This window comes from Leptonotus elevatus, chromosome 19, assembly GCF_054856555.1.
Source record: "Leptonotus elevatus isolate MCC_2025b chromosome 19, RoL_Lele_1.0, whole genome shotgun sequence".
NCBI classification, from domain to species: domain Eukaryota; kingdom Metazoa; phylum Chordata; class Actinopteri; order Syngnathiformes; family Syngnathidae; genus Leptonotus; species Leptonotus elevatus.
The window spans coordinates 1,442,412-1,469,897 of record NC_141257.1 but is presented as its reverse complement, the minus strand read 5'-3'; the positions used below and the strand labels follow the sequence as shown (position 1 = coordinate 1,469,897).

The following is a 27,486-nucleotide window of genomic DNA, read 5'->3' as shown; positions in this document are numbered from 1 at the left end:
CTTTTTAGGATTATAAAAAAACAATGAGCATAATAAATAGCTTCAAATTGCAGTCTGTGGAAGCACAAAACCTTCCTTCTGCGAAAAGCAAGAAATGTCAGGAAGAGCCTACTAGAACATCAAGACGAAATTAATTTGGGGTTAATTTGACACACAATGATGCCAGGTGTGTGCAAGTGCAGTTGAACATGAGCTCGATTGTGATTGGTTTATCCAGAATACAGCAACGTTCTATTCTGAGGGTGTGCCACAGCAATTGTGGGGGAAAGTTTTGACTTTTTGTATACACTGTGCAGTATTGTGTATATGTAAACACAAATGTGTATGTAAAATTGTTCAATAAAAAGCAATCACAATAAAATTCCTGTTTTAAAATTATATTTAAAAAAAATAATAAACAAAAATATTAACTTTATAGTGCAGCATTTATCAAATTGCTTATTTTATTATTATTATTATTTATTTTTTTACAATTTTTTAAAATTAGTTACAGTGAATCAATTCATCATATAGGACAAATAAATCATTAGATGTACAGTGCATGTAAAATGGTTAATTTTACAATTAACAAATTCACCTTTACAAAAATATTGTCAACTTTTATGAATGCCTATTTACAATACACCAATTAACTAAATAATGAAAAAACGAAATTTTAACTCTGCAAATTTAGGCTAAATGAATTCCTACAAATATGATGGTACTTTTGATCATGTCTCAGTGGGCCGCTTTCAAGAACGACGCGGATCGTATCCGACTAACCTCTCAGACAGTCAGCGTCATGTTGATGTTATTATATCCAGCAGACACGCGGGCGTGACCGTTCACGCTGTCAGCTGATTTTACGAGCGCACAAGTTCTTGCTGCGCCTACAATGCAAATGTCTGGGAAAAAAAAAGAAGAATGTTACGATTCTCTGCAGCAGGTTTGTGCAATGTGAAGTCAAGCAGGCGCAGGAAAACGTCGGCAGACCACAATTGGCATATTGTTCGAATGAGCTCCTTTCTCATGAGGGCTGTCGTTGCTTTGGCTGATTATAAGTTACTTGTCCTGTCCTGTCCTACAGTGCAAACTGTTGTTGAGGTCATTTTGTTTTCCCATGTTGCTCAAACACTGCAACAGTGTGCAAACCTGTGCCTCCCCTCATGTGAGTTCATGCTCTGTGGATTAAAAGGAACCGATTTAAGAGTTGCAGGGAAACAGAAACCCCGCTTATTTTACCGGGCTAGCGAAGGGTGTGAAGAGATTTAACGGCTTCTGGCAGTTTTATGCAATGCAATAATGAGCCAATGTATAGGAAAAGCATCCGTTTTTCCTTTTTTGGTATTTTAAAAGGAGACACAGCCGCTATTTTCTCAACAATTTAAGTGTCTTAATAACATGCACGTGAAGTGCTTTCATCAAAACATCCCAAGAATCAAGAATCACAGCTTACTGTGTAAGGGAAAGAAGCACAAGTGCTTAAAGAATAATGTATTTTCACTCATGGAGACAGCACTTCATACACGTCATTGGATTTGTGTGCAACGTGACAAAAAAAAACATTCAAACAATGTTCACAACATCACTGAGCAATCACAAAGCAATGCTGTAATCCAATAAAACTCAATGCAGTTCTGCTTACCTTTTAGACAGTGTGGTCCAGCAGTTACTCAAAAATGGCAGATTTTCACCCAGTCTCGCTGCCGGGTCATAGGTGAAGAAGCTCATGTGGGGGCAATATTACTGTACGTAAACCCATTAAATAAATTAAAATAGAATAGAATGTAGAATTTGAACGCAATGCACAAAAACTAACAGCACACATGGATTAAAAAAAAAGAAGTTGTCTGGACAATAAGCAATGTTTTCCTCGAGCAGGAAGGCGTGTCACGTTTTTGTTACCACTTGTAAACATTAACCACAGCGCCCTCCGGTGGCAGAAAGTAGCAACTGAAGGTGGTGTACAAACAACAAATGCACGTTTGAAAGTGTTGACGTCACACATTATGTGCCGTTTACTGTTAAAAATCTCAAGTGTTTTGTACACTTTCAACAAAGTATCACATAAAAAACAACAGTACAAATGTGTTACATTTCTTCCTCTGCAATAGAAAGTGCCATTATATTGCAATTAAAAATACAATGTACAGAAACACAATGAAAATACCGAGTGATCCACAGTACAGATTAAATAGTGAGCTATAAATATGTTTGAGGCATTTTATGACCTTAAAGTGATTTTTGTTGTTTTTATTTGGTTGCTTTTATTTCCTTCATATAAGAGGTTAAAAAACCTGTGAGGAAACTACTCTTTCATAGGTCCCTCCAAAACGCAAAAGCCGAGCTACTACGGAAAACCTGGCATAAATCCGATGTTGCATTTTTTACAGAACACACTTGACCCTGACATGACCTCCAGGGGGTCTATTTCGTCCATCCCATTCCATGTTTGTTCCTTTTTTAAAGAAGTGAGGTAAATTATTTTAATTTTTAAAAAAATCTGACCATTATACAGTGAATAGTGAACGTGTCAAGTTGAACATGTAACTTGTCCATCTCAATCCCACAATACATAAAGTAGCAACTTGGAAAATGCCTCGTTTTACAGGCAGCAATATAGTGAAATATTATGATACATATAAACCGGTAAGTAACTTGTGTGAGCTCATGACTGGGTTTAAGCGAGGGTTATAGTGTCTTTTGCCATCTTCACAACCGGAATAAAAAGTTCCAATAAACGAAATGAATTCACAGCCAGGCTGGCTTACATAATACTACTGTCGATACTGAGGGTACAAGGCAGACGGTTTTCTGCGTCAGTCTCCGTTTTTCCTACACACATGAAGTGGTCACCTGATTGCAAACAACACTTCCTACTCCACCTTCCAGATTGCGATCTTCCCATCGTGCTTGGCGGCGCCGCTGAGGACGTAGCGGTCCTCGGCCGAGCACAGCGCCGTCACCTTGTCGCTGTGGCCGTGGAGCTCCTTGAGCACCTGCCGGCGGTCCACGTCCAGTATGTAGATCTTCCCTTTGGTGGAGGAGCGGCCTACTGCGCCCACCCACACCTGCGGAGAGAAGCCATTTTGAGTCGCTGCCGAGATGATCACAACTGCCAGACATCGCCGGTGGATGAAAGGCTCCTCGATAGGGTCGAGGTCAGGGGATGAGCTTTCTCCACATTTGAAATGTTCATCTAACGTTTTTTTTTTATGTGACGTGTGTTCACCTGGTTTTTCACTTTAATCATGCAGCGACATCCAGTGCAGTCCTGTAGCGCCACCCGGTGGTAAGGCTTGGACGCATCTTTCGTGTGCCAAATGCAAACGTCTCCGGAATCAACGCATGCGCTCCATACCTCCTCTCTCTGACACACACACACACGCGCAAATTCACTTTACGTTATGTATCTTACGAGGAAAAACGCTCGCAAACCACTTGAAAGAGGACCAAGTGCAAGCGTGTTTGTGTTACCTCAGGTAACAACAGCACACAGCTGAATGCCGCCGCAGAGCCTTTGTGTTGCTCGGGCAGGTTGAGACGATGCTTTAAGGTGCCGTTCCTCCACACCTCCATGATGCTGTCTCTGGAACCTGGAAGAAATCAGAAAGAACACACAGTTGGATGCATTTCTTTGGTGACTTTGAAGCGGATAAAAAGGGACACTGAGATACCTACAGCACCAGAGAGTCACGTTGTAACTGTACACCGAGTGCAGGCGGTCACAGGAGAGGCGAAAGTTTTTCTTCACCTGAGGGGTTGACATTCGGATTTTTAGGATACATGTGGTCACTTTCTTCCTATTATTTGTGGGTGTTCTAATATTCAAAAACCATGGCTGCAAAAGACATTTCCACATTTTCTGGAATTACAACTGACCTGCAATGTGGAAACATCCCACGCCATTACGGTTCCCTCCGCGCTGCAGGAGTATGCCACCTTCTGGCTGAAAGAAAATATGATGATTGTGTGAATATGGGCAAAATGTTACAAAAGAAATCAACTGGTAGGGGTGAAAATTTATTTTAATGTTAGAAGCAATGAAGTCCGACCAAGTTTAATCTGAGAATGATGTGGATTTGGGCTGTCAAATTCATTTAAATTCAGGGGCCACTTTCACCTAAATTTTAATTTAAAGTTGAATTTATCCGTGGACATGTTGAAATATTTCCTCTTTTTTTTTAAATAAATAATTACAAGCACATTCTAAAAATATTCCCATTTTTAGATTGTCTAATTGCAGAGTATTCTGAAATTTCTTGTTTGCATCAAATCCTAATTAGCAGCCAGAATGTAATTTAAGTGGTCGTCAGTGTGCCATCCAGTGGACAAAATTAGCAACAGTTCATTTTAGTGAGAAATGTCAGTTTGTGTTCTGTTCTCACGGGCCAGATTGGACCCCATGACGGGCTTGTTCTGACCCCCGCGCCGTATGTTTGACACCCTGATCTAAATTGTACATTCACATCATTCAAAATGAGGAATAAATGATTTCATATTTTGATGACTGTGTGGCCACCATCCTCAAGCCTATTGAGAACCTATGGGACCTCCATGTTCCTTGTAGAACTGTATTTTGGAAAAAAAAAAAAAAAAAAAAAATCGAAATTGTTGCTTTAGCCGCTAATTGTCTTAAGGGAGAAAAACACACGATGTGGCCACTGTTATCCCCTGACCTCAACCCAACTGAGAAACATATTCACCTTATAAATGAATATAGATTAGGCACCAATTTATTATACTGCTTTTCATAACTGTATTTTGAGCAAAATTCCAAAATGATTGTTGCTTCACCTGTATTTGTCCGTGTCGAGTGCGAGTCCGGTCACCTCGGACCTGTGATCCGTCAGCTGCCTGTTACAGACCATGGCCACTATGCTGATGATGTAGATGACGGAATCCTCGGAGCCCATCCACACTTGGTCTTTGTCTACGGCCAACATGCAGTTCTGAACCAACACAATTTGAGGAATGATGAGGCTTGGAATAAAAACAGCACATGCGTTTAGTGGTGGATGGCAGTTCATTTTGTCATTCCTGAAAGTCTCCACTAGATGGCAATCATGTTCCACAATTCCACTATTTGCACCAACTGATTGCGTTTATGACCAAGCAGTCATAATTTAGGTTACGTTGCAAATACGCAACAAAAAAATCCCAATAATTATTGTTTATATATATATATGTGTTTTTTGTTAATTTAATATGGCAATATGACCCAGAACATAAGGTCAAATATGCCTTGCCACACTTTGGACTCTCCTGGAGACTCTCCTGAGAAATAACTCAACTGAAACACAGATGAATGATCTACTTTCCAGTTTAATGAGATGTCATGCAAATGTAACCGTGTGCGCATCGGAAAGAGCCAAGGTAACACATTTCATGTGACTGAAGGTCGAATGAAACAAACACTGTGGCCGCATAAAACATGTTTAAGTGAGAGGCCAGCAAAGGAGCCAAAGTTAATGGGAGGAAAACTCGTTTATGCGTTGCTGATGTCAGTGGCATGCGTGTTTGTGCCTGTTTAACGGCCCTAGTCCGCCCGGTAACAAGGCAGTTAGTCGGGTGTCGACCAAACAAAATATGAACGTTTTTTAAATGTACTGTACACGGTATTTCGGGGCAATTTATGTGCATTTTGTATGTTTTTGCTTTTTTACCAGTCTGGCGTTGCCGACTTGACAAGTGTGCGTCAGGGACCAGCTGGAGGCATCAAACACCATCACCTTGCCATCACTCACAGACACCCATAACTGACCTGAAACAAGCACACATACAGTTATTTCATACTTTTATCACCAATGTGTAACCGCTTTAAGTCAACCCGGTTATCCATGTTACATGTCAAATTTAGTCATTCAAATTTTTTTTTTTTAAAGAATGACAGAAAAATGATAGTACTTCTTGTGCTGGCCTTATTTTGTTCTTTTTACTGGAGGCGGAAAATGATGATTCATCGGGTCATACTAACCCCTGAACAATTTGGGTGTAGAACAGAAACAAAGAGTTTTTGTTACACATACCAAAAGAGGAGTGAACCACCTCAATACTGATTTAAGAGTTTTTGTTTCGTATACCAAACAACAAGTGTAAACCCTCACCACAGACACACACAACCACTTTTGAATTCTAAAAATGTCCTCCTTCAGGAACGAATGGAAATACTTGCTAAAGTCCAACCCCACCCGTCTTCAGCTAACGGTCAGATTCCTGTACTCAAGACCCCAAGAGGTGTTTATTTTTAAAAAACAGAGAGAGAGTGAGAACGTGGAGAGGATGCACGACATAGGCGGGAGAGAAAGGAAGCTATTTGACCGGCGAAGAGGGAGCGCTGTTGGGAGAGCGCCAGGAATTCAACTCAGTGACCTACATTCAAATGAAAGCGGAGCGAGAGGAGAGGCTGACGGCCGTCGTCTGAATGGTCACGTTTGTTCTTTTCCCCCACGCAGATGGCAAAGAGGCGACAGGAAGAACTGTGTCGCTGAGCCAGCCTGCCACCAGAAGGACGTCTTAAGTGGCGCCACATGCTCGCAGAGTATTCACATGTATTACCATTGTTTTTTTTGTTTTTTTAATTATGCAGTTCATAACCTTTGCTCCTTTAGGAAGACTGATGACGTTTTACAAGCACTTCACTCTCGGCCATTATATTATTATAGGCCATAACATTTCCACAGAATGTCCTTATAATTAATCTGCTTGCTTCTTTAGTAAACTAAAAATATTCATTGGCTATTGTGACCTGCTCATTTTAGGGCTTTGGAAATTAAAAAATATATAATTACATATAAAAAAAATACGGATCAACATAATAAACAGAAGAAAAGGGGGTGAAAAAAAATGTGTGTACATTTTGCAAATCATTTCTCAAATTTTTACAAAAGGGGTCAAATTGACCGACGACACTGTAACAGGAGATTGACAGCATTATGAAGTTGGTTGACAAAAAAAAAAAAAAAAAAATAATAATAATAATAATAATAATAATAATAATAATAATAATAATAATAATAATAATAATATATATATATATATATATATATATATATATATATATATATATCCATGTGTTTCTTTGTAAGGTAAAAATGTTATTTGGTCAATGTGACCCGCCGCATATTTAGTCATTTGATTTCTTTGGAAACTCAAAAATATGTTTTTAAATACGCATGATAAAAATAAAACAAATACGGACAGATGAAGAAGATTTATCTTATTTTTAAAAAATATATTCAAATAATATTTTTGTATATATATTTTTTTTTTATTAGTTTCTTTGGTATGCCGAAATCGCTCATGGGTCATTGTGATCCGAAGCATATTTATTCATTTTAGGCTGTTAAGATCAAAATTAAAATATATAGTAAAAAAAAAGAATTTCATTATATTTCAAATTTTTCAAGAACATACAGTAAGATGAGGGACCGAATGCAAACAACCAAAAATCCAAAAGTTATGCTACTAATGTGAGGTCTTGTTGCCATCCGTAGCTCCTGGTGGCAATGTTTGCATAAGCCATATTTGCTTTTGAAAGATTGTCTTAACATCAACCCGTCTATTAAGTGTGTTCATGCAGAGGACACCACAAGAGCTTGGGAATGTTTATGGGTGTCTTTATGACAGACTAATCGACTTCTTGGTGACACAGAGTCAGCGGTGGAGGAAGCGTCCGCGTGTGATGTGAGGACAAAGGTCAAAAGTGTTTCATTTCAGTTACCTGGCGTGTAGAGAAGAACGTCAACGGTGCGAGGCTCGGCGAGTTCCAGCGAAGGGTTAATCTTGTGCTTGAGCGTCTCGGCGGTCGTCCTGGGAACCATCATCGGCACTGGAGACACACAAACAATGCATTAAAAAAAAAAAAGTTGTGGAAGGAAACCTGAGGGTAAAACTGGTACCATTTGGATATCAAACAACAAAAGCTAAACTTCAGCAATCTGTATTCAAATCATGTTTATTATTTCCTTTGGTGATGGCATTTTGTTTTTGGTCTACCTTCCATCTTGATGCGGTCAAAGTGAGCCAGCTTGGAGGCGGCGTAAGTGGCCTTACTGCTCTGAAGGCTGCCCACTACCGCGTCCATCAGCAAGGCATTGGTCAGGGCCTGCTGCATGTACTGGGGGTCCTGGAACAAAAATTATTATTATTTTTTTTTAAATACCTCGTTGAACTGGTTGTTACAATCATCTGTAAACATTTTGTGTGTAAACAGAAAGTCTTCTCTTTAGGAAATAAAAGATGCATACAAGTACAACCGTAACCACTTGAACAGCAAATTATTTATGAACAAATAGCGACGCTATATTTTTTTGCATTTGTTATTGCTTTGGTTCAATTTGAAAAGCCCGAGAGGTGTTGTTTTATTTTTCTCTTGTGGTGCTCTGATATTCACAACCATTTGATGCCATTAACGTTCTGCCAAAATAAATTATCTCTCTCGCCAGAAGCTGAGCATTTGAACAGGGGTGTGTACACTTTTCATATCCACTGCATTTGAAGCACATTTTTATATTTTACAAAGGAAATCCTCAGTCTGTTATAGTATATAGACACTCCCTCATTCGGCGCTACCTTGTGCTGGTCGGCCATGTCGCGTCCAGCCCACATCTCTTTGACCATCAGGTTCCAGAGTTCCGTCTCCGTCTTCAAATTGGCCTCAAAGGCCTCCTTCCTGCCTCGCACGCGCAACTTCAAGCTGGGAATTCGCAGGAGCAAGAAAGGAGCCGAGGACACTTTTACCTCCTGCGGGGAAAATCAGAAGACGTTCAGCGTGTGGAGCATTAACCATATCAAAACCTTTCTTCTTTTACCTCTAAATCCCTGTATTGTGCCACCTCCACGTAGCCGGGCCGCCCGTCGGTAAGCAGGAAAAGCCGCCGCTGGGTCATGGCGATCTTGCCCACGCCACGGCTGGTCTTAACCGAGGAGGACAGCTTGAAGACGCACTCGCTGGGTTCGATGTGCTCCAACACAGATGCAGGCAAGCATACCTGGGGGAAAAAAAAAAAAAAAAAAAAAAACGGAACTTGTTGATTCATCACAGTACAGTATTATGATGGACTTATAAGAAGCCTCTCTTTGCTATAGTGGAAAAAACGAAGACAAAAAAATGTTTCAAAAAAGTCTATCCCCAAGTCTCGAACTACATGCCTCTGTAATTCTTTATCCTTTGTATAGTTTGACGGTGACCCAAAAATGACAGAGACCTTTTGTTAAGACGCCGAGGAACTGTTTTCAATTTCAAAAAATACAAATGTAGGCTATATAATTTGTCTCGGTGAGTTCACGGATACACACCTCTTGTGCCTCAGCCTCAGTTTCTTTCCAGATGGTGTAGAAAACACGAAACAACTCGGGACCAACCTGCTTCTGATGCCCTGAAATGAACAACAGAAACACATAGCTCGTATCTCGTGTCTTTCATTGAACGCGTCAAATTGTAAAACGAAACTCGCATCGACATTATGAAGGAGGTTTATCAGGGGGGGGAAAGCAAGAGGAGCCATGTTCAAGCAAGCAGAAGCCCGAAGTCGCCTGAAAATAAATTCAGGTGAAAAAAGAAATCTGTTGCATCTTAATGGACCATCCAAACAAAGAGGACACAAGGGGGAAAAAAGGAAACAGCGATGTTTAATTATTTCTGACTCTCCCCTGCTAGAATAATATTTACAGTCTCCAGGTCTCTCTTATCTCTTATTCTCGCCTTGTGCTAATCGCACACAGGAATGCCGTCAGGTCACAGTGGCAGCTCTTTACAATGCGCAAAACACCCTTGAGCGTTTCTTGTGTAATGTAGTAGAAAGAAAACCATCCACTGGGAGCGGACATCAGAGTTTCTTATTATAGAGATGACTATATTCATCGTCACGGGAGTTGAGACTTGCATCCACAGGTCCTGTGTTAAATCTCGCTTTCTTAAAAAATGCGAGCAAATCTTTAACCTGAGGAAGTGTTTTGTGGCGGAAACTCCTTCAGAGCATGTGGGAGACATTTTAGGTACAAGTACAACCCAAATTGTGGATTGAGGCATTTATTTTACATATAGTTACTTCATTAAAGATGGGTGCAACTAATTGGGGAGTGTTGCCCATAAGCGGGACAAATGAGATATTTTCTGTCATACTCACCAACAGTGAGAGCATCAAAAAGCCTGTAAATGGTCCCCTGGTCTTTTACCATCCCGGATTCCTGGACGCACTTGACAAACTCATCCAGTTGCATGTATTTTTTCGGCAGCTGGAAGCGCTTTACGGTGCCTTCCTCGTTCTTGCTGTCGTGTTGCTCGCGCTCCTGGTCCCGCTTGAGGCGGATGATGAGACGTTTTAGTTCCGGCCGCCTGTCGGCCTGCAACACAATAACAGTCACTCATTATTACAGAAAATTCTGGACTATATGGCGCACCTGACTATTAGCCGCGCTAGCTAAATTTGGGGAATACTCGTGTGTGTTACACATATAAGCCGCAGGTGTTTTAATGCTACCGCACCGGGTTCCCGTTACTTTCTTTTCCGTAATGAGGGCGCAATCTGTCTCGCTCTCGTTTTGTCTCTCCTACTGTATTTGGGCTGACTTGGTTTGTTTTGCTCTGCCTGACGCTCTTGCGCTTCCTTTATAGTGCGCCCCATTGTGATCTGATGGATAACCTGCACCTTTGTATTAGTCGCAGGGTCGAATGCAAGTAAAAAAAAAAGTAGCGGCTTATAGTCCAGAAATTACTGTAGATGGATCTCAGGGGTGCCTGCGGACTCATCAAGTGTTATATAATATATATATATATATTGAAAAAATTATTATTAAAAAAACTGTTGAAAAGTTGCCCATTTCCACAAATCTGTCAGTGATTTAGCAAGCCATCCTTCATTTTTAGTTCACTGTGATGTAACTGCGGGACTAATTTACATTATATCCATCTCGACTGCTGAGTTTCTCCGCCCATGACTTGGAACAAGGCTGGGTGAATATCCAGACTGTAAGCAGAGTCGCAGTGTTAGCAAGAATTAGCATTGCTCACAGCTTTAGCTTAGCACAACTCAAATGGTTAGCTATGTTGTCGAAATTGGGAAGGGGGATATTCATGTTTGACGTGTTCACTACATACTCGTTACAAAGCATTATACGGCAGCTTGGCGATGAAGTGCTGCTTCCCCGAGTGAAAATACATATGATGCTTTTGCTTTTTTTCTTTGGACTATGTACAAGTAGCCACTCGCCTAGTCACGGCAACCAAACAATATCAGAGATCTTTAATTAGGACACTTGGGAACTCTTCTAAATTATTAAAAATTAAAAAAAACAAATTAAGACCTGCAAACGGTCAGCTTCCGGCAGCGAGTCCACCAGAGATTTAACCATCTGCAAAGGAAAGATGTCGGAGTCTGTCTTATAAAGACTCTGGAAGTCCTCTAAGGCGTCCAGACGTCTGTTTGACACGGTATTAACCAAGCCACGCAGGTAATGATACCTGGACAAAAGAGGAATCCATCAGAATAACAAGCATGTCAACTAAATCCTGCGAGTTTCCTCATTACCTGGCCAGCAGAGCAGATTCATCAGGAGGAGTTGCGCTTATGACCTTGCCCAGGCTTGCAACCATTTCCGAATAATAGTTTTGGACATAATGATACGCCAAAGGAGGGGGGAATTCGGGAAGGCGGAAAACCATGACAGCTTTCTGAGGAACCTTCAACCCTGGAACAAGATCACACTCATCAGTTGATTTGAGTTGCCAACAGCTTTCTCGTCTGCGCATGAACACACCAATGTCAGGGGTCATCTTCCGGAGAGAAGCCGGCCTGACGGGGCTGATGGCAGTGAGAGATTCGTGGACTGACTGGTCCAGGTTGGGCATGCTGGCTCCCAGCCGCTTGCTCAGTCGGCTGTCCGGGCTGGCGTAGCTGTTGTAGCCGTTGCGGGACAGCTCGGACATGGGCGGACGCCGGGGTGACTCCGTCACAACACGATTCCTGCAGAATGGCGACAATGGCGGCGAAATGTGCTTTACTGTGACAAAGGAGCAGCTTTAATGAAAGCTGCATGACATAATCATATCAGCATGTTTTTTTTAACCATCCATCCATCCATCCATTTTCTGTACCGCTTGTCCTCACAAGGGTCGCGGGGGTTGCTGGAGCCTATCCCAGCTGGCTTCGGGCAGTAGGCGGGGTACACCCTGAACTGGTTGCCAGCCAATCGCAGGGCACACAGAGACGAACAACCATACTCACAATCGCACCTATGGACAATTTGGAGTGTCCAATTCACCTGCCATGCATGTTTTTTGGAATGTGGGAGGAAACCGGAGTACCCGGAGAAAACCCACGCAAGCACGGGGGAGAACATGCAAACTCCACCCAGGAAGGCCGAAGCCTGGACTTGATCTCACAACCTTTGCACTGGGAGGCGGTCGTGCTAACCAGTCAGCCACCGTGCCGCCTTTTTAACCATACAAATTGTATTCTCTTTATTTTAGGGTTAGGGTTAAGAGCATTTCATCACCCAATTCCACAAACAAGTACCTCAGAGGAACTCTTACAAAATATCTAAGCCATAAATGCTCATATTATTTTCCTTTCTTAAAATTAAGGCTGTCTGATGACTTAAGACCTAAAAGGGCCGGCGATGGAGAAAAAAGCCCTTGCCCGAGCCCCACACACACAAATGGTCTTATCTACAACATACAGTCAGGAAATTGACCAAAAGCTCAACTGACTAAATATTTTCCAGAAACGGAATCTAAAATTGGACTTTTGAACATTAAGGACTGCACACGCACGTTTCCTGTGCCGGTCTGTGACATTGACAAGCGATAATTATGTGCAGCGTTTCTAATTGCATCGGCGTTACGGTTGCTTGGTCCCACGGTGCTCGGATCACGGCAGAACCTGAACATACTGTACCTGTGTGCTCGGTTGCGCGTGTTGTGCTCCATGCGGCTGAAGCTGTCCTGTTTCCTGTTCAGCCTGTCTCGCAGGAATGAGTGAAAGATGTGAGTCTCTAAAACCTGGGGGCAGAACACACACACACACACACACACACAAATAAAAAGATCAGTTAGGGTCAGTGCTTGCATTGAGAGTTTATGTGACGTTCTTGTGTATTTCATAGTGTACCTTCTTGTAAAAGGGTTGATCCGCTGGCTCCCTGGTCCGCAAAAACTCCTCACTGTTAAAAACTCGGTGCTCGTGGTTTAGAAAGTCCTGGACCCCTCTGATAGAAGACACACGACGGACATTTTTAAGACTCCAAATCAAAATGGGCCCCATACCTTTTCTTACTTTAAATACGGAAGCAACTAGAAGTCAACTGGTAATTACTTAAACAGCCGATTTTCTTTTAGCACTTGACCACGCTAAACATTCAGTATACACTTGCCGGAAGATGTTGACCAGCAGCTCCAGGCAGATGTTTTGTATCTGCTTGTTGAGTCTTCTCTGCCAGATTCGCCGCTGAGCTTGCAGGCCCATGGCATCGGTGGCCGATCCCTGGTGACAAAGCTCCAAGTCGTAGTGAAGCTGGAGCGACTCGGCTCTGAATATCCGCCCACACGCAAAGACATTTTCAGAATCAAGCAGTTGTACCTTAGTACCTCATTATGTTGTTACCGTGAAATAAAACACTCCGCTGCGGTGAGAGGAATTGTGGAAATGTCGATGACGTCAGCCCAGGACGACTGGACGATACCATCGTCAATATTCACCAGGATGAGATCTTCTGTCTCCTGGAATTAAACAGTCAAAAAACGATGCCAAAATAAAGCTCCTATATGGTCTGGATGACAAATTTGTAAGCTCACCGCAGCCACTTCTTCGAAATGACTAATGTGGCAGCCCATCATGAAGGCCGTGGGCGCCATCAGAAAGTCCAGCATTCCTCGAGACAGCACGGGAACGTACGGATGCTGCCAGGTGAGAGGCTGCATCGGGACGGGAAAAAAAAAGATAAGGGAAGGAGATAGTAGAGACGATTCCAAAAGACGGCGCCGGCACAATGTTCCTCGGTTACCGACCTGCATGTAGAGCAAGAGGCACTCAGCAACCAGAGTGAGTCTGGCCCAGTCGGATGAGAAGAAGACCAGACGTTGTTCTTGGAGAAGGCAGGACAAAATCTAAAAAAACAGAAAAGGGCAGAAGAGGTTTGTTTGTTTTTAGAATGACTGAACTCGTTTCATTATAATCATTAATTATATTGAAAAGCTAGCATATCTTACTCATAATTTACACAGTTTCATCTTTGTAGGTCAGAAATTCTTCGCTAGCTTTCCCTGGGGAGTGCTATGCTAAAAGGTCAAACTCCGGCCACCGCAGTGTAAACAAACACATGCCGGTCTACTTTTTATGTTGCGCAATCGCAGCGTAAAAAAAAAAGCAAAGTCGAATGTCCTGCGGTGTTACCTGGAGGAGTGTTGCGTACGAGAAACACAGCAAAGGCAGGTGCAAGTCCACGTCGATGATGGGGCCGTCCTGGTCCTCCCTGGATGGAAGAACCACCAGGAGGGGGCGGAGGCTAAAGGACTGACACACACAGAAAGATTGAGTATGAAGAAGAATCTAATAACGTGCTGGATTTGCTAAACAAAAAATATATTTATTTAAAAAATTGTTTTACTTTGTTGCTAACCAAAACAGGAGCACAAATAAAGAGTCTTTCAGTGTGGAGTTTCGTTGGGATCCCAACACTATACTCAAAAATATACATCAAATGTAAGTAAAGATGAGTTCTCTGACCACGTGTAGTTGTCCAGGAGGCGGTAAAGGTACGAGGGACAACTTGGCGGAGAACTCCTTCATGGTTTCCATAAAGTCGGCTTGTCTCCCGGGACGCAACTGGGCTAGCAAACTAAAAGAGTGGAAATAACACGGATCAATTAGTCGCCTTTCAAAAATGGAAACGCTCTAAAGTATTACCACGACAAGCAGTCCTTCAAGGCGTTGTAGTACGGGAACTTGGAAATGACGCACACGGCGAAGGCCGTGAAAAGTCGGCATTTGGATGAGATCCACCGTTGGCCGTTCTGGATGGCGGCTTCCTGGCAGGACTGGGAACGAGCCAGTCAGAGACAACGACGGGAAAACACAAACTCGTCTTGTAATAAGTATCTACCGGTACGGATCTGTAGTACTGCGCCACAACGCCATGAGTTCGATTCCCCAACAGGTCGGTAAAAACCAGGAAGTGATATGCATCTTCTCTCTGCTCATTGGCCAACTGAAGACCACCTGACCAAAAGAAAAAAGTGATACTGGATTATTTGAATGCATGTGGAATGCTTTATGATAAAAATAATAATAATGTGACATGATATCAAATATAATGGATGTTAATGATTATTATATGAAATTGAAGTTGGACTAAACCCATAGAACACTGTTTTTATATTAAATAATGTGCTATAATACTGGAAGCTGTCATTGATACCGAGTGCGGATATTATGCGTTTAATCATTTAAGCTCTTCACCAAGTGCGCCACCGCAGCAGTATCAAACACCTGGCAATGAAGGCAAGTTGTATGTGTGGAAAATTGGACTTAGAAAAAATTGAACGCCAGTCCTGTTGAAAATTAATAGAAGAATTTAGATATTACATCGTGCAAAAACTCTTCATAAGCGGAATGAGAAAAATATGTGCCCGACTGGCGTGGACTTTTGGAGCATGTTGAAATTGGAATGGCGAAAATCGGACGAAGATGGAAAAAATGAGGGGGAAAAAATAAATAATGAACGTGAATAACCTTGTGTGTGAGTAACTGAATAGATGCATTCAGCATTCACACAAATATTATAGTTCCCAAACAAAAACCCAATAAGACATGCCAAGAATCAGACAGACGTACCTGGAAAACAGAGCTGAGGCAACGCAATGAGGTCCAGATCCTTCGGGACGCTGATGTCCTCCGTTGCTGAGGATGCCTCCGAATGATTGGCGGTTTCTCCGTTGTGCGCGGAATTGGGAGCACGGTCCCGCCTCTTCTACATGAGCAGTCATAAGATTGTAAACCTTAAAAAAAATAATAATAATGTGTCCACAGTGTCCCATATTACAAAATACCTTCTTGATGAAGCTTCTCCGCCGCTGCACACGACTAAAGGAAGGACCAATCACGTGACTGGAGTTGGTCTCCTTGGAAACAAAAGGCGGGATGAAGACCTGCAGGACCTCTGCATCCAGAAGGGGAAATTCCACAAACTTATTTTGTTGATGAAGCTGGTAAAAAAGAATAGAATGTATTAATAAAAATGGAGACAGCAGAGTAATATTGTAGATTTACGACAAAAAAAAAGAAAAAAAAGTTGATATTTTCCCATCATCTATAAATACCTGATATACGTCTCTGAGCTTATCGCTGGAGGCTCCGACCACCACGCATGCCTCAAACAGTCCCGAGGGTAGTTCCGCCATTTCCACACATAAACTGAAAGCAACATAACATGCATGGCAGTGGGATGACAGTTAATGACATCGCAGTAATAGTTAGTCAAAGTTGACTGTAACCCAACAGACCACCCTGAACGCTGGGTGCGCGCAAAATGTGACTAACTCAAGTTTCCAGTAACGTGTGTGCATGAGTGGTTTCAAAGCCAACCAATTAAAAGCCAGCAAAATTGCCCCATGATGTGATGACACACGTTTCTGTATAAATATACATCCCTTTGTGAAACTTCCTCCAGATGAACTTAAGGCATACAAAGTATTTTTAAGCGAGGCTTGACATTTTCAGGAAAATAGCAACAAACGTGAGTACACCCCTAAGTGAAAATGTCCAAATTGAGCACAATAGAAAGCAGGTATGTTAAATTGTTTAACATTTTTTTTTTGTGACGAGACAACCATACAAATACAAAATAAGCATGTGAGAAGCAGGTATTACTTTTGTCCCCTTGAGGTCACCATATTTACCTTCTACACTGTAGCACCTGTGACAGTGAATGTGTGTCGCTTTAACTCATTCACTGCCATTGACGGCTATAGACGTCAAAAATTCATTTGAATTATTTCTATTAGTTTAAAAAAAAATCCACTTTTGTTAGCAAGAGTATGAAATCCTAAATAAGTATTTTATTGTTCAATTAGAACAGATATAAAATTCAGATTAATTACAATTACAAATTTTAATCGCCTGACGCCACAAATTTTTAATAATATTTTCTTCTTTTTTTGTAAAAAAGAAAAGATTATTAAAAATAAGGGGTGTCAGGCGAATGAATCACATGACTTCACCACTTAACTCACGATTAATCACAAATTTTATGTTTGTTCTAAATGTACAATAAAAAAAGTTCTAGGTTTTCATACTCTTGTCAACAAAAGTAGAGAAAAAAATGCTACACTAACACAAATAGTTCAAATGAATTTTTGACGTCTATAGCCGTCATTGGCAGTGAATAAGTTAAAAGGCGGTGCTTGGGCTGGTGAGTGACGTGTGTGTCAGCGAATGAAAGTGTGTGTGTGACAGAGGTAAACATCTGCAACTGCTTTGTTTGCACTATGCTGTTGTCATCAAAGCTAAGAAGAGAACATTGTCTTAATTCACTGCAGTGAGCTTCTTCATACAAAGTTGACAGGGTCAAGGTGGCCAAGGAACTCTTTTTTTCCTACTTTCCACACCATATGTTTGACATCTGGGGCTCCACTGTGTCCTCTATGTCATGTGCAGTGTAAGGCAGCTTGGCGTTTCCGTATTAGCCACAAAACATCTGACTTGAATTAGTTAGAGCAACAAGCAAAACTCACTTTTAACGCACATCCCAAATACTTTTGTTTTTAAATCTTCTACTCTGCTCCATCCGTCTCGTCCCTAACCTTCAAAAAGTGTTTCTCTTTCGTCCATTCCGGCCTCCAGCTGAGCGTGTCATGGAAACGCACACTTAAATCACCCCCCCCTACGAGGTCTACGAGGTTTGTTAAAAAAGTGTTTGTGGGAACAAGACATCGAAACACAAACCCTTAACAAAACGCAGATGTGATTCTGAAACTAATAGTGCTTACGCCAGCAAGTGGTAAAAACCCAGCCGGCCCAAAACGTGGCGGCTCGAGCGCTGACCAGAACGACGAGAACACACGATATCAAACCAACCGCGCCCTCTTATTGTGCTCATTGATTACATTAAAATCTTGTTTTACGGTATTTCCAAAAATAAAAACCATGAATGTAAACAATTAAGAATAACATTTGACCGCCACATAAAAGTGGGTAAACAGGAAAATAAAACCTTCCTCTTTGATAAAGGTTACGGTCAGGACTGATTTTTAGTCAGGATTGACTCAAGATGGTTATGACATGTCATTTTTCTCTGTGACGATGATAGTCTCATTTTTGTTCTTGTTGTACCTCCGTGATTAAGGGAAGTTACAACAGTCCTTGTTTTTTTTTCTTTTCTTTCAATCTTTGCAATGACTTTCCAGCTGGTCCAAAATAGTCAGAGTGAAGACTGGAACGAGGAGAAGAGGGTTACCTTATCAATCCACACGCAAAGTTCACGTTTACTTATTTGAGGTGTTACTGCCTCCTCCTTTTAAAACGAAGAAGAAGAAAGAAACTCACCAATAGCAACGAAGCTGTGCATAGTAGGAGTGACAAGGACAAAACAAGTTTGGCCTCATATTTTCTCATCAGGTGTTTTAAAGAACTGAAATAACAATGAAGACAAGCTGAAGAAGGCCCACATGGAAGTGGCGGCCGAAGTGAAAGCGGATTTAAAACCCCTCCTGTTATGTCGCATTTCAAATTGGGAAATACTTCAGCTGTCCTCAACCTTTATTGCTGAGGTTTCAGATATTAGTAACTTATATTTTGGTTTAATTGTCACTATTTGCAGCTATGTTCACTGTTTTGTTGTTGTTGTTTTTTTATACAGTCAACTCCTACTTGACCCATTATTATTATTTTACTTTCTGTTTATTATGATTAATCTTATCTGTACATTAATCAGTGTTTGAGAGAAAATTAGTCTTTGAGGTGCACATCTGGATCTCAAGGCATTCCCTAAACTTTTTTATGACTTCTGTTTTTTGTTAAGTCCCCCAAATTAAGTTAACCAAAACAACTGCATATATTACAGTATTTTTTTTTTTAACTGCTAATAACATGTTATGGTTAGATTATCTATGTAAATTGACCATTTTAAAGCAGTTACTTGATGATCATTCATCTGATATTTTCTCAATTTGAATCACAACACAGAGCAGAAATTGGTGGAAACCATTTTTGCTTGTTTAATTAATTGTTATTCGCCACAGTGTTATTATGAGAAATGTTATTTGTTTAATGGAAAATACTTTAGAAAAGCTCTACTGTATATAAAACAAACTTAATAGCAGTCCTTTTTAGTACTGTATATGCCGTGGGCCACTTAATTGATGTACACATAAATGAAGCACATTTAACACATTAACGTTGTGAGTTTTCTCCAACTTTAGAATTATTGACTTGGTCAAAGTGACTTCCATTCATTTAAGTTATTTTTTCTTTAGTCCGCAAATCGACGATAGTACATCGAGTAGTCGTGTTGTCTTCTGGCAGAATAGTTGGCACATGAGTGACGCCTAGTTACGACGTAAAAAATAAATGACTTGCCTTCAATTAAACATTTCTACAGTCAAGCTGCAATTTCCTCAAAGTCCTGCGGCCATTACGAGATCTTCCACGGCGAAAGCGACCCAAACGTTGGCAGTTGGCGTTCACACGCTGGACAGACTGAATCGAGTGAAGTGACGCAAACGTCCCCCCCACAAAAAAAGGAAGAAAAAAAAAGTTTGCCCGCGCGAATTGTGAAACTCGCTGTAATGTAAGATCTACATCCGAGTGGGCGTTTCAACATTAAAACAACTTCCTGTTTAGTTCCACGGACGTAAGGCAGCAAAACGTTTTCTGTTAAGTTGAACATGTACTGATTTCATTTATGTACTGTCATTTAATTATTACTTTAATTGTTTTATTTTATTTTTGCTATGTATGTTATTTACAATTGTGTGTGAACATGGTATAATTGATACTTGGATTTTTGTTGTTTTTTGTTGTTGTTGTTTTTCTGTGACCTACTGTTCCCTTGGCAGTTATTGTTGATTTGTAAGAAAATTTGATTGCTGTTGTTGTCAAGTTTGCATGTTATACTGCTTCATTCGATAAAAAAATAAAAATAAGTAAGGCAACAAAACGTTACAATGTCGCCACCTGTTGTAGCTGAGTACAAATTACTGCCTTGTTTCCATTGAGACCTCGTTTTACGACGTTCGACATTTTTCTGTTACGAACGGCGCAAAATCAACGCTATTAATAATTTACTGCTGGGCTTCGGTTTTTTTCCATTTTATTGTTTTGTACGTATGGCCTAGATGCGTTTTCCATATAAATATTTACTCCAAATATCACTTTACTACCGTGTAGAGATAAACCGCAGCAAGTTCACTTACGTACAATATCAAGCAGAAACTGTTTCATACTGCCCACTGGTGGCCATTATTATGATGCACATGGTGCGTTAGACCAGCAATAAATGTATGTAAATCAACAAACTAATTCACATCGACACCATTTTTTATTCATCAGCACATTAATTTTGTCGATCAGTCATTCTCGGGCACTCAAATAGTGGTGTTAAATTGTTTTTCTTTAAAAAAAATTAAATTTCCAGCATTACATTGTGTTTTAACGTCAAATTGACCAGCAACTCCTTTGATTCCTTTCATCATAAGCACATAACGTATATTGGATTTTTTTTCATGCTTGTGGCACAAGTGGCAGAGTGGTTGGGTGTTTAGGCCAGTGTGACGTAGGTGGCGTCGGTGGTGACGCCGCAGTTGTTGTCTTTGGTGGACATGAGGATGTAGCCGTCGTTGCCCCAGTAGGTGGACCACGAGTTCTTTACTAACCAGTACGGCTCTCCTTTTAAGGTGCCGTATCCCACGGCGAGTACGGCGTGGTCGAGCGAGTCCGTAGTATTGCCTGATAAAAGGAAAAAAAAATGGATGTAAAAATAGTGTTGTTAAATGCTTGGGTTCATTTTGCAGGTTTCAAATACACAATTGTATTGCCGTACCGCAGGCGGGCTCGTAGTAGACGCCGTGGCTGTAGAAGACGAAGGATCGGTGCCCGGCGTCGATGCTGATGGCCACGGGGCCGTTCTTGAACAGCGCCAACTTCAGCGCCTCGGCGTCGCCCGACGTCACGTTGGTGTAGCTGTGGACGTGCGCCGTCAGATGTGACGCGTTGGCGTGGCAAAAGCCGTTCTGTGTGCACAAAAGAGCTTTCACTCAACATGTGGAAGGTGCATTTCATTTATACGCGCCTTTCAAGGCCCGCAGGTATGGAGGAGCAAAACTGCCAAAATTCACACAAAAAAAAAGAATAAATAAATGAATAAGTGACAAAAAATAAAAATGGATATAAAAAAATATAATTCAAAAATGTATTTACATTTTTGTATATATATATTGTTGCTTTTATTTCTATTTATATATATTTTTCAAATTTTAATTTAATTTTCAAATTATATTTTTTTATATCCGTTTTTATTTTCACTTTCAGTCATTTATTTATTTATTTTGAATTTTGGCAGTTTTTCTCCTCCATACCAAAGTATGTTGTACAAAAAAATAACATAAAAGCATAATTATGCAATATGAGAAAAAAAATCATATCGTTTTAATATATATAAGATCGCTGTTCTTATTTACATTTACAAGGTGCATTTTTAAATGCATGTAATAAAAAAAAGCTTTATTATAACATGTTAGTGATCTATAAACATTGCATCTTGTCAATAAAATTTTGTAACGTTTGTTTTTTGATATTCATTACATTTCTAATAAAAATAAAAAATATCTTAAAAAAATTAATTAATGAATAACATGGAATTAGATTAATTAAAATGTATTTTTTTTTACGTTAAGAATTGTAAACATTTGCAATATTTACTCACTAGAACTACATAAAAATGCACATCATAAAAGATTTATAAAAATAGTAGAAACTATGACAACAGAGTACTAACTGCACAACATTCCAACAAAAAGAACACATTTCCAAAATTTTTAAAATCAAAATCTTAAAAATATACAAATTATTTTAAAACACATTGTTGTGACTAGACATAATTAGTAGTGTGTTCATAGTTTAAATTGTATATTGCCCCCCCCCCCCCACACACACATATTTATAGAAGCCTATCCAGATCTATTGGGTAAATACTATCAATAAGTTAATATTACTTTTATAGTCATTTGATGCAATTGAATCAAATAATAAAAAAATGATAAGGATATTGTTACATGTAGTAATTGAATTGAATTTGAGATACAGTATATGACGAATGGTGAATAAGAAAGTGCCAGTTCCCATTCACTCGCGCCATCACGGGACGTTATCTCACCATGCCCATATAAGGTCCGTAGGTCTCAATGGTGGCGATGCCGCCGTGTTTCATGATCCACTCGTACGCTCGCCACTCCTCGCCGCCGTCGCAGCCGTTGTTGCCGAAGCCCCACGTGCAGTCCACCAGCATCTGCTGGGAGAGCACCTGCAGGGAACCCGTCTGGCAGAAGAAGAGAGAACAAAAAAAAGAAAAGGAAAAAAAAACATCAGCAGAGCAAAAGTATTGGAACACGTGATTGACGAGTTTGCTGTCTCGTGTCTACGCATATGATTGGATTTTTTTGTTCCGGTCACCTTCAAGAAGAGAGCTCCCTCTAAAGCCCCAGTGGTGGCAAAGCTCCAGCAGGAACCACAGATGGCTTGGTCCTTCACTGGCGTCACGGCGCCTGCAAACGAAAAATGGGAAGAAGTTCAGGAGTTAAAAAAAAAAAAAAGAAAAAAAAATTAAAATAAAAAGCCTTTCGTGTGATATGGACACACCGTAAAGGCGCCAGTCGAGAGACTCGGGAACCTTGACTCCTTTGTACACGAGGGAAGGGAAGGGGCGCCCACGGTTGGGGGTCTTTCTGCGCTGGCGTCCCCTCATGGCGGCCATCTCCGACATGGTGCGATCGGACAGGGAGTTGAGGGCCAGCGTGAAGGGCAGTCCCGCTCTGTTCTTGGAGTGGACGTATCTACGAGGAGATGGAACACAAATCAGATCTGTCGCACTGGAGAAGGAGGCAAAATTTTATTACAAAAGTGCAGAAATATTTTTAACAGATTAGGGGTGTCAAAATTAGTGTTAATTTTGAGTTAATTCAAAGTTCTCATTTTTTTAACGCGTGATTAATTTTTAAGCCTGTACTGGGGGACATGTCCATGCAAAATTTAGCAGTAATAAATGTAATAATAATAATGCATATATTTGTGGAGACTGGGGTCAAATTGTATTTTACCATTTTAACTCATTCACTGCCATTGACGGCTATAGACGTCAAAAATTCATTTCACCTTATTATTAGTTTCACATTTTTCCCCACTTTTGTTAAGAGTATGAAAACCTAGAAAAATTGTTTTACTGTACATTTAGAACAGATATAAAATTTGTGATTAATCGTGAGTTAACTAGCGAAGTCATGTGATTAATTACAATTAAAAATTGTAATCGCCTGATGCCCCTAATAAAAAAAAGAAGAAAAGATCATTAAAAATTTGGGGTGTCGATTAAAATTTGTAATTGTAATTAATCACATGACTTTACTAGTTAACTCACGATTAATCACAAATTTTATATCTGTTCTAAATGAACAATAAAAAAAAATCTAGGTTTTCACACTCTTGTTAACAAAAGTGGAAAAAAAAAGTGAAACTAGTAGAAATAGTTAAAATTAGTTTTTGACGTCTACAGCCGTCAATGGCAGTGAATGAGTTAAAAATGTGCTGAATTTCACAAGTTACTTCATGTTAAAAATTAGATAGCTCTTAATATGAAAAGAAAAATGAACTGAGCTGTCACCAACGTCTTACAAATGCAATTATGCCATCTAGTGGCAGAAAAAGGACGTCAAAACAAATCAATATCACACTTTCTTTTTAATTTGAACTCAATTTGATAAATTATTATGAAAGCACTGTATCAATGACTAAAATATGCAGACATATTTCTATTAGTTTGTCTTTTTTTCCCACTTTTTTGTTAAGCGTTAACAATTGAGAATCGCCTTGAAAAAATACTGGACAAAACTGAGACACCAAATTCAAAGATATCCAACGCAATGAAAAAACTTAAAATTGGACCCCAAAAAACTTTCTTTCTATCTTTTGAAAGCACGTCTTCCGATCCACGCGGCGCTCACCTGAGATTGTGAAGAAAAGCGTGCTCCCTCTCTTCGTGCTCCCTCTCGTCGCTGTACTGACGCCCAAACTTCTCTTTGAAATGGTCAAAGATGCGCCGCGAGCGGCCCGAAGACGACGTGTGGATGAGATCTTTCATGGGATTGGCCAGCATGTCATGCTCCACCCCCGGACCGGGGAACCCTCCGCAGCTCATACCTGTCCGACAAAGTTTTTTCTCTCTCTCTCTCATATTACCGCCGTCGTGTTTTTTTTTTTGTTGTTGTTGTGCAAACCTTCAGGGAGGGAGAACGCTACGGGATCCACGTTGGAAGAGAAGTCCTTGTAGTCCACCAGGTATTTGTCAAAATGGGAGCCCAGCAGCGTGTTGTAGCCCATCATCTCGTAGTGCAGCGGCGCGGACGGATCCGCCCGACCGTCGGCGCCATGCTCCGAGCGGGTCACCCACAGCGTGTAGGTGTTCTTCTTGTAGCCCACGCTGGTCACGTTCTGCCACACTTCGCACAGGGCGCCGCCATAGTACTCCATCCTTAGGAACTGTGGAGGACATGAATCAGTGCAATAGGTGAAATCCACAATACAATAAATACACAGACCATATAATATATATATTTTTTAGTTTTACGTTTTTTTCCCCCACGGACACATTTTTTTACGAGCCAATATATGGAATTTGACCTGTAAGCTATGATAAAGACCTGAAATCCCTGCACATCAGGCAAGGCCGATTGCGTGGCGACGGGTTCGACTTTGGTTCCGTTGACTTGGAAGCACTTCATCACGTTCAGCTCCTCTTCGGTGGTCTCGGGCGTGATCTTGTACGAGGCCCCCCACGGCTGCTCGGCCCCCAATTGGTATGTTGACACTTGTCCTGGTGGAATAGATGAGGCGCAGTAGAAATTGGAGTAAATGCTGAAACGCTATTAGTTATTAACTCATTCACTGCCATTGACGGCTATAAACGTCAAAAATTAATTTGAACTATTTCGATTAGTTTAACATTTTTTTCCACTTTTGTTAACAAGAGTATGAAAACCTAGATTTTTTTTTATTGTACATCTAGAACAGATATAACATTTGTGATTAATCGTAAGTTAACTAAAGAAGTCATGCGATTAATTACAATTAATAATTTTAATTGCCTGTCGCCTCAAATTTTTTATCTTGTTTTTTTTTTTTATTATTCATTCACTGCCATTGACGGCTATGAACGTCAAAAATTTATTTAAACTATTTCTATTAGTTTAACATTTTTTCCCACTTTTGTTAAAAAGAGTATGAAAACCTAGATTTGTTTTATTGTACATTTGAACAGACAAAACATTTTTTGATTAATCGTGAGTTAACTAGTGAAGTCATGCGATTAATTACAATTAATAATTTTAATTGCCTGTCGCCGTAATTTTTAATAATCTTTGTTTTCTTTTATGAATTTATGGCAGTGAATGAGTTAACATTTAGGTCATAATAGATTTGTTAAAAAAAAACATTTTCTGATTGAAAAAATAATAATTTTACATAATTTTATCATTTTGTTACAATGGACACAAGACTGTTCACGTAGCAAGCAACAGGCTACTCCACCTTCAATCTTTTGATAGCCATCATTACATTGACTCCTTAAAGGTAAAAGGATAAAGTAAAACTTTTTTTATAAAGTAAAAAAAAAAAAATTCTTGAAATAAATGTCAGCTGTGTAATTAATACAATTATTTTAATTAATTAAAAATATATACGTTAAAGTATACATTCAAAACAGCATATTTAAATAACTGATATTAATTAATAAGAATTGAACTAAAATAAAACAGACATTTTCATCTGAATAAATAAAAACACTTTCATACTACTATTAAATTTAAAAAATGAAATACAAAAACAACTTTTCTATAATGCCTTTGCCACTAATTTAGGTAATTTTCAGCGATACACCTAATGAAATAAAATATAGCTACAGCAAGCATCTTAAACTATTTTTCTTTTCATGGAAACACGACGATAAAAAAAAAAAAAAAAGATACGCTAAATACACAAAACTGTGTGTATTTCACCACCACGCGTAAATAAACAGAACAAGGTCACATGAGAGTGAAAGACGACGAGTGTTTCTGTTCCGCACCAGTCATCCGAATGTGGCTACAGTGGCTTCTCAAGTTTCACATCCCACTCAGTGTGAAGAAACAGAATGAAGAAGGGCTTCTCACCATGATAGTAGTCTATACGGCTAGACTTTGCCTTCAAGTCGAACCAGGCCTCAAAGGGCTCCTTGATTTCAGCGTAAGGCAAAGAAATCACTCCTGCAAAGAAACACTTTCATGAGATAAAGTGGTGGTGATAACAACAGCAAACAGTGAATCCTTTTGCTTACCTTTCACGTGATAAGATGTCCCGAAATCGGGAAGGGAAGGCAGCACTTTTGCTTCAAAACCTGGAGGTAAGTAGATTTGCAAGAACTGTGTATTTGTATTACATTAAACGCTAATAAGATTAACTTTGAATGAATGAAAACAATCATTCATTCGAGAGTAGAATAGCAGGAATTGATGTCTCGTGTAAATAATTAGCCACCAATCACCCGCCACGTCACTATTCACATTGTGTTGTCAGTTGATGTGCATGCCGAATTAAAGTGCACATTCAACATGCAATTTAAATAGTAAATCATATTGATCACTTTATTACTTTCTGCTTAAATGGGAAGCAACCTTTAAATTAACGGACTTCTAAACGGGCTGTGGTGTTGGATTTGATTTATTTTCTTACATAAACCAATGGGATCTGCTGTTGTTGCAAAAACATAAATAACTCTAACTCAATGAAACATAACGTCGATTGCCATGAAATATCTACAAATTATAATACTTTCGATTACAAAAAAATGAGAAAATGTTAGCTTATTTTATAACAGAGCACGTTAGCCTTACCGAAGACAGTCCAAAGCAGAACAGCTGCGACGAACCACGATCGTGTCATGTTCCGAATACTGAATTAAAATATTTAAGTAAAAATACAAAAATTACATAAAACAAAATGCATCGCTGTATAAACCGTGCGCCGCACTTCAACACGTAAACAAGAACTTAGCTATAATGGTCATTTCTTTTCCCACCAACCAACGGAGAGTCCGCAAGTGTACACCCCAATCAGAAAGAGAGAGGGCGGGCTTTTGTTGGGCATCATGTGATTTTTAGTCATGTGATCAAGCTGTCTCTTACTGACCTAGTCATGTGATCAAGCTGTCCCTTACTGACCTAAGTAAAAACGAAAATAAACGATCCCATTTATTTATTTAGATTATAAA

The 27,486-nt window shown here is 40.0% G+C and overlaps 2 protein-coding genes across 3 annotated transcripts; both read right to left on the bottom strand.

Moving 5' to 3' along the window:
- Positions 1-1,963: 1,963 nt before the first annotated feature.
- Positions 1,964-19,711, bottom strand: LOC147157392 (DENN domain-containing protein 3-like). Of its 2 annotated transcripts, XM_086063529.1 has the most exons (30): positions 19,554-19,711; positions 16,298-16,391; positions 16,028-16,183; positions 15,813-15,948; positions 15,082-15,197; positions 14,886-15,016; positions 14,706-14,817; positions 14,373-14,492; positions 13,988-14,086; positions 13,775-13,894; positions 13,584-13,699; positions 13,354-13,509; positions 13,092-13,188; positions 12,879-12,982; positions 11,740-11,945; positions 11,511-11,670; positions 11,287-11,443; positions 10,110-10,326; positions 9,280-9,359; positions 8,793-8,972; positions 8,554-8,724; positions 7,978-8,107; positions 7,703-7,810; positions 5,646-5,743; positions 4,777-4,931; positions 3,862-3,928; positions 3,661-3,733; positions 3,457-3,575; positions 3,212-3,349; positions 1,964-3,050 (listed from the first exon to the last, which is right to left on the bottom strand). In XM_086063529.1, exons 2-30 carry the CDS (start codon positions 16,376-16,378, stop codon positions 2,856-2,858), a joined length of 3,798 nt encoding a protein of 1,265 aa, XP_085919655.1. In that variant the 5' UTR covers positions 16,379-16,391; positions 19,554-19,711; the 3' UTR covers positions 1,964-2,855. The 2 variants fall into 2 exon arrangements, 1 of the variants encoding a protein (XP_085919655.1); XR_015091463.1 differs by lacking the exons at positions 1,964-3,050; positions 3,212-3,349; positions 3,457-3,575; positions 3,661-3,733; positions 3,862-3,928 and adding an exon at positions 6,356-6,476 and having other exon boundaries at positions 4,883-4,931.
- Positions 19,712-20,495: 784 nt separating this feature from the next.
- LOC147157391 (digestive cysteine proteinase 2-like) lies at positions 20,496-27,317 on the bottom strand. Its single transcript, XM_086063383.1, has 11 exons — positions 27,110-27,317; positions 26,554-26,613; positions 26,390-26,482; positions 24,884-25,056; positions 24,461-24,722; positions 24,188-24,383; positions 22,830-23,023; positions 22,644-22,735; positions 22,348-22,509; positions 21,016-21,205; positions 20,496-20,921 (listed from the first exon to the last, which is right to left on the bottom strand). The coding sequence occupies exons 1-11, from the start codon at positions 27,156-27,158 to the stop codon at positions 20,734-20,736; spliced, it is 1,659 nt and encodes a 552-aa protein (XP_085919509.1). The 5' UTR covers positions 27,159-27,317; the 3' UTR covers positions 20,496-20,733.
- Between the last annotated feature and the right edge of the window lie 169 nt (positions 27,318-27,486).